This window comes from Panulirus ornatus, chromosome 6 (genome assembly GCF_036320965.1).
Source record: "Panulirus ornatus isolate Po-2019 chromosome 6, ASM3632096v1, whole genome shotgun sequence".
NCBI classification, from domain to species: domain Eukaryota; kingdom Metazoa; phylum Arthropoda; class Malacostraca; order Decapoda; family Palinuridae; genus Panulirus; species Panulirus ornatus.
In genome coordinates this window covers 33,611,344-33,618,843 of record NC_092229.1, presented here as the reverse complement: position 1 = coordinate 33,618,843, position 7,500 = coordinate 33,611,344, and the positions used below count along the sequence as shown (strand labels likewise).

General features: G+C 40.9%; 1 protein-coding gene across 3 annotated transcripts in view; it reads right to left on the bottom strand.

Annotated features, from left to right (window-relative positions):
* The window catches only part of LOC139749151 (DBH-like monooxygenase protein 1), a 171,253-nt gene that overhangs the window by 119,356 nt on the left and 44,397 nt on the right, over window positions 1-7,500 (bottom strand). For all 3 annotated transcript variants that reach the window (XM_071662790.1, XM_071662791.1, XM_071662789.1), the window contains 3 exons: window positions 4,422-4,598; window positions 3,829-3,936; window positions 3,015-3,161 (listed from right to left, as the gene is read on the bottom strand). In XM_071662790.1, coding sequence (XP_071518891.1) covers window positions 3,015-3,161; window positions 3,829-3,936; window positions 4,422-4,595 — 429 coding nt within the window. In that variant the 5' untranslated portion in view covers window positions 4,596-4,598. The remainder of the gene's footprint in view (window positions 1-3,014; window positions 3,162-3,828; window positions 3,937-4,421; window positions 4,599-7,500) is intronic.

The window sequence follows — 7,500 nt, the reverse complement described above, 5'->3', positions numbered from 1 at the left end:
ACGCAAATATACATACCTACACAGCTTTCCATGGTTTACCCCAGACGCTTCACATGCCCTGATTCAATCCACTGACAGCACGTCAACCCCGGTATACCACATCGATCCAATTCACTCTATTCCTTGCCCTCCTTTCACCCCCCTGCATGTTCAGGCCCCGATCACACAAAATCTTTTTCACTCCATCTTTCCACCTCCAATTTAGTCTCCCTCTTCTCCTCGTTCCCTCCACCTCCGACACATATATCCTCTTGGTCAATCTTTCCTCACTCATTCTCTCCATGTGCCCAAACCATTTCAAAACACCCTCTTCTGCTCTCTCAACCACGCTCTTTTTATTTCCACACATCTCTCTTACCCTTACGGTACTTACTCGATCAAACCACCTCACACCACACATTGTCCTCAAACATCTCATTTCCAGCACATCCATCCTCCTGCGCACAACTCTATCCATAGCCCACGCCTCGCAACCATACAACATTGTTGGAACCACTATTCCTTCAAACATACCCATTTTTGCTTTCCGAGACAATGTTCTCGACTTCCACACATTCTTCAAGGCTCCCAGAATTTTCGCCCCCTCCCCCACCCTATGATCCACTTCCGCTTCCATGGTTCCATCCGCTGCCAGATCCACTCCCAGATATCTAAAACACTTCACTTCCTCCAGTTTTTCTCCATTCAAACTCACCTCCCAATTGACTTGACCCTCAACCCTACTGTACCTAATAACCTTGCTCTTATTCACATTTACTCTTAACTTTCTTCTTTCACACACTTTACCAAACTCAGTCACCAGCTTCTGCAGTTTCTCACATGAATCAGCCACCAGCGCTGTATCATCAGCGAACAACAACTGACTCACTTCCCAAGCTCTCTCATCCCCAACAGACTTCATACTTGCCCCTCTTTCCATAACTCTAGCATTCACCTCCCTAACAACCCCATCCATAAACAAATTAAACAACCATGGAGACATCACACACCCCTGCCGCAAACCTACATTCACTGAGAACCAATCACTTTCCTCTCTTCCTACACGTACACATGCCTTACATCCTCGATAAAAACTTTTCACTGCTTCTAACAACTTGCCTCCCACACCATATATTCTTAATACCTTCCACAGAGCATCTCTATGAACTCTATCATATGCCTTCTCCAGATCCATAAATGCTAGATACAAATCCATTTGCTTTTCTAAGTATTTCTCACATACATTCTTCAAAGCAAACACCTGATCCACACATCCTCTACCACTTCTGAAACCACACTGCTCTTCCCCAATCTGATGCTCTGTACATGCTTCATCCCTCTCAATCAATACCCTCCCATATAATTTACCACGAATACTCAACAAACTTATACCTCTGTAATTTGAGCACTCACTCTTATCCCCTTTGCCTTTGTACAATGGCACTATGCACGCATTCCGCCAATCCTCAGGCATCTCACCATGAGTCATACATACATTAAATAACCTTACCAACCAGTCAACAATACAGTTACCCCCTTTTTTAATAAATTCCACTGCATCATATTTTATTCTCCCTAAAAATGTCATTATGGTTGGTAAATGGGACATCATCAATACTGCGCAATGTCATCATGGTTGGTTAATGGGTTTCTTTCTATGTGTGGAGCATTAGGTGCAGTTGTCATTGCTGTGCCGTGAGGTAACTCAGGGAAGGAGCTGGATAGGATAGATAGCCATTTTAGTGATGTCCGCAGCTGAGGATACTGAAAGTCGAGTAAAACGATGTACTAAGTCATACAATGTTGGGAGATCACACTGTAAAAGTCGTACAATGTATGGGAGATCACACTGTAAAGTCGTACAATGTATGGGAGATCATTCTGTAAAAGCAGTTTACGTGATGAAGAACTGGATGCTGTGGATGACTTCAATATTTAGGAACAAAGTTCAGTTAGAATGGTGACGTGAGACCTGAAGCCGAAACTCATGTGATGTAAGACAGGAAAATTTAATGTACGTTGAAACCTCTGGGATGTTTCAAATGCTAAGCTTACTATGCATGAAGTGTACATGGCGCTTATATTCCAACACTGATGTGATGTATGGTTGTGATAACTAAGTTTATATAGCAGGTCTGGATAGATATGTAGGCAAAGTAGAAAAGAATGACTTCCGTAGCATTGTTGGCATTATGGGATATAGGATAAAGATATGCGAAGGATATGTGGGGTGGAAATAAAATCATTAGAAAGACGCGTGGATGAAAGATTTATAGGATGGTATAGATACTTAGAATGTATAGCTGATGATAGGTGGGTCATGAACATATATTATAGTACAGTAGAAGGTGACACGAGGAGAGAGAGAGAGAGAGAGAGAGAGAGAGAGAGAGAGAGAGAGAGAGAGAGAGAGAGAGAGAGAGAGAGAGAGAGAGAGAGACAGAGACCGAAGAAGAGATAAATAGGTGCAGTAAGAGAGTCATTTAGGGCCTAAGGACAGTTCAACTGAAGATGTTAGAGAAATGGCTGGGGATCGAATGTAACGGAATCATTTTGTATAAAGAGGTAAATGTCAGGGAGAATTTGGTCTCACTTAAAGACTGAACTTAACGTGCAAAGTGAAAAATAAGAGGAGTAGCTTTATGGCAGTTTGTTTCACTTTACCACCTCAAACACAGCACAGGTTGAAGATGTAGCTTGGTGATTTCAAGGTTGTATACACTTATCATGAATACTGGGAGTGGAGCTACAGGTGATGGATGAGTTCATACAATCAAGCTTGCAGAATATCTGGATAAATGGCCAACTATCGGTAAATATTTTGATAAACATTGTTCTTTCATGTGTCATAAAATTAGTCTTTCATGTTTCATTTATGTTAAAAGAAAAAAGAACATTGCCTCCGAGGCCTAATATTTTGGAGTATTAGTTTCTCTCAAAAGAGGAGAGTCCTTAAACCCGATAATCCAACTAGATCGGAGTACCTAACACGTTCTTTTGATAATACAGAGTTGTACCATATATTGATGACTCACAGAGAGGCGGATATCATTGTGGTCGCAGGTGACCCAGGGTCGGGAGAACCTCAGTACAGTGTGGGTGTCGTTCTGGTACCCGCCCAGCAGCTCCACGTCCTGAGACTCATCCACCTTCGGTACTGTGTAACCATCGGAGGACCGGTCCTGCCGAAGAGTCAAACTACAGTGTATGATCACATCAGTTACCTTATGATGTACTGGTCATGTCTGAAGTTATATCTCTAAGTTTATTTCCACATGTTGCTCCTGGAGGCATGACTTAAGTATTCCCACACTTTACATATAGTGCTTTCCTGACCTTATCAAGAAGCTATACCCTGGGTCCTGGTAAGACATTATACCCATTGCTTACACTTTCATGTTAGAGCGGGTGATGTACTGGCCCTGAGGATAGTATACACAGCATTGCTTACACTCTCATGTTAGACCAGGTCATGTAAGTAACAAGATTCTTAAGTGATGTCAATGATAGTCATCTGCCAGGATGGCGAGAAGGACTATTATTCCATAATTCTGCACTGCTGATGTACTCCAAAAGTCGTCATGTGAAAAGTTGTTACTCAGATCCTTTAAGATTCAGTTGGTCTAGGTAACTTTGTGGTGCTAATGGTGGGTACATACCTCACACCTCATTACCAGTTCTGGCCAGAGGTTGTATCTAAAGGATGGAACTTACATCCATTGTGATATCATGGTATGAGATCTTAACCAATGACGTCAATCCTAATGAAATTGCAACTTAAAAGATAAACTGTCGTATAAACGTCCATCAACTTTAATTGTGGTTTTGAATGAGTTTATTTGTGCTTACATGAAGGAAGAGCCGACCTAAGTCGTCCATCCAGCCCAGCACGATGTCGGCACCCTTCATCTCGCCGGTGGTGGAGAACCCCAGGATGACGTAGCCCCGCGTCGCCACCTGCAGAAGAAACCTTTGTTTAGGACCAGAGGTCTTTTGTCTGTCTCTTATCATCACTTTTCTTGTCATCTTCATGGGGTAGGCCTAATGTATAAAGATACGAAAGTTTAATGTGAGGTGACGTTTCAGCACTGGGATACCCATGCCTAACCTTTCAGGCGGGTAAAGGGCAGAAACCCTCACTTCCCCAAGCTACACATAGCGTCCTTACAACTTTGATGAATGTTTCGTGGATCACACCCGGTGATACAGACAGTCTTCACAGAAAGAGATGATTTCTGTGCCTTCCAGAATATTCTCAGATTTGATATAGTTCTGTATTCAGAAGATACTTCATTATGAACACAAGCCTCTATCTCTTATTTTCTGTTGGGAAGCAGTCACTGAAAATGGCGTTGCACATTTTTAACACAGAGACGGACGAGAAATCTAGTCTTAGTATAAACTAACATTTTCGAAAATTAAACTCGTTTACAAACACTAACCTGAACCTCAATGACAATACGGTCCTCCAGCGGCTCCCACAGCATGACGTAGTTGCCCTGCTGATCCAAGACGACCTTGTGTGTTAAGTGCTGGAGCAGGTGTGCTTCCGTGGCCACCACGGCCTCTGTGGCCGTCATCACCACCATCATCATCCACACACACCTTACGCCCATGACCTCGAGGAGAGAAGTTATGGTGAGCCGCTTAATTCTTCTGTTTCTCTTTCATAAATGAATGAGTTACATATTACATCTCTAATGATGTCAGTAAGGAACCTGAGATTATCATAGGTTATATACGACATTTAGTATTGCTGGGTCAACATCGTAGCTCAGGCAAGTTACAGAAGGCCCTTCAGGCCTAGTCTGAGCAAGAACTCTACACTGATAATGAGTTGTGTGTAATGTACCACACACTTTGTAATGAAGGGATGTTCATCTTTTAAATTTGATGAGTCGGGTCGTGTGGTAGACAACCGTTCAATAGAGCACAAAAATCATTTAAGAGCTCAGAGAACATCAAACTCATCGTTGCCGCATGTGGAAATATGAGGATATCTACCACACTGGCAAGAAGTGGGGCTGCTATATGTAAAGATGGAAATGAAAATGAAGATCAATAGGGTTGTGTACATAAATAAGATTAATGTTACTGACGAGAGAGAAGGATTTTGGTGCTAGACAAAGCATTCAAGCGGGTGGGTGGCTGCGACAGCACATAAGACGGGGGCCAACCGGAGGAGGAGGGAAAGGTTTAGACGATCCCGTCAAAATTTCTACTTTTACAATTATATTTCTTAGAACCTTAAGAATCTGAGATCGAAAACTCTTAAATGGACAAATTGAAAATATTTGATAGTGAAAGACATGCCAACAAAGCGCAAGGGAGACCAACTATTGTAATGAGACGGAAGAATGATTTAACAACACAAGTATTTTGGTTCTTTCATATCATACTATCATAATGAATTATCACCTCTAACTAGTAATCTGAAACATTATAATATGATAAACAAATGGCATTCTAACTAGGTCTCTTCCTTGTATATCAAATAACTGTTATATATCTCTCCTGATAATATGATCATTACATGAAAGGGCACTCGGAATCTTATCGTGTTTCATTCCCCAGTGGTTTAGAAGAAATCAATATATATCAATAAATCAATAAATATATATATATATATATATATATATATATATATATATATATATATATATATATATATATATATATATATATATATATATATATATATATATATATATGTATATATATATATATATATATATATATACATATATATATATATATATATATATATATATATATATATATATATATATATATATATATATATATATATATATATATATATATATTTTCTTTCTTTCATACTATTCGCCATTTCTCGCGTTAGCAAGGTAGCGTTAAGAACAGAGGACTGGGCCTTAGAAAGAATATCCTCACCTGGCCCCCTTCTCTGTTCCTTCTTTTGGGGGAAAAAAAAGAAAAACAAATAAGAGGGGAGGATTTCCAGCCATAGGATAGGTGAGAAAGAAAACTTCCCACGCTTTCTTTACGTGTCGTAGAAGGTGACTAAAGGGGACGGCAGCGGGGGTTTGGAAACCCTCCCCTACTTGTATCTTAACATTCTAAAAGGGGAAACAGAAGGAGTCACGCGGGGAGTGCTCATCCTCCTCGAAGGCTCACATTGGGGTGTCTAAATGTGTGTAAATGTAACCAAGATGAGAAAAAACGAGAGATAGGTAGTATGTTTGAGGAAGGGAACCTGGATGTTTTGGCTCTGAGTGAAACGAAACTCAAGGATAAAGGGGAAGAGTGGCTTGGGAATATCTTGGGAGTAAAGTCAGGGGTTAGTGGGAGGACAAGAGCAAGGGAAGGAGTAGCACTACTCCTGAAACAGGAGTGGTGGGAGTATGTGATAGAGTGTAAGAAAGTAAACTCTAGATTGATATGGGTAAAACTGAAAGTTGATGGAGAGAGATGGGTGATTATTGGTGCATATGCACCAGGGCATGAGAAGAAAGATCAAGAGAGCCAGGTGTTTTGAGAGCAGGTGAGTGAGTGTGTTAGTAGTTTTGATGCACAAGACCGTGTTATAGTGATGGGTGATTTCAATGCAGAGATGAGTAATGTGGCAGTTGAGGGAATAATTGGTATACATGGGGTGTTCAGTGTTGTAAATGGAAATGGTGAAGAGCTTGTAGATTTATGTGCTGAAAAAGGAATAGTGATTGGGAATACCTAGTTTAAAAAGAGAGATATACATAAGTATACGTACGTAAGTAGGAGAGATACCCATAAAGCATTATTGGATTACGTGTTAATTGATAGGCGCGCGCAGGAGAGACTTCTGGATGTTAATGTGCTGAGAGGTGAAGCTAGAGGGATGTCTGATCATTATCTTGTGGAGGCGAAGATGAAGATTTGTAGAGGTTTTAGAAAAGAAGATAAAATGTTGGGGTGAAAAGAGTGGTGAGAGTAAGTGAGCTTGGAAAGGAGACTTGTGTGAGGAAGTACCAGGAGAGACTGAGTACAGAATGGAAAAAGGTGAGAACAAAAGGACGTAAGGGGAGTGGGGGAGGGATGAGATGTATTTAGGGAAGCAGTGATGGCTTGCTCAAAAGATGCTTGTGGCATGAGAAGCGTGGGAGGTGTGCAGATTAGAAAGGGTAGTGAGTGGTGGGATGAAGTAGAAAGATCATTAGTGAAAGAGAAGAGAGAGGCATTTGGACAATTTTTGCAGGGAAATAATGCAAATGAGTGGGAGATGTATAAAAAGTCAAGAGGAAGGTGCAAGAAGTGAAAAAGAGGGCAAATGAGAGTTGGGGTGAGAGAGTATCATTAAGTTGGGAGAATAGAAAGATGTTTTGGAAGGAGGTAAGTATAGTGCGTAAGACAAGGGAATCGATAAGAAATCAGTGAAGGGGGCTAATGGGGAGGTGATAGCAAGTAATGGTGATGTGAAAAGGAAATGGAGTGAGTATTTTGAAGGTTTGTTGAATGTGTTTGATGATAGAGTTGCACATATAAGATGTTATGGTCGAGGTTGTA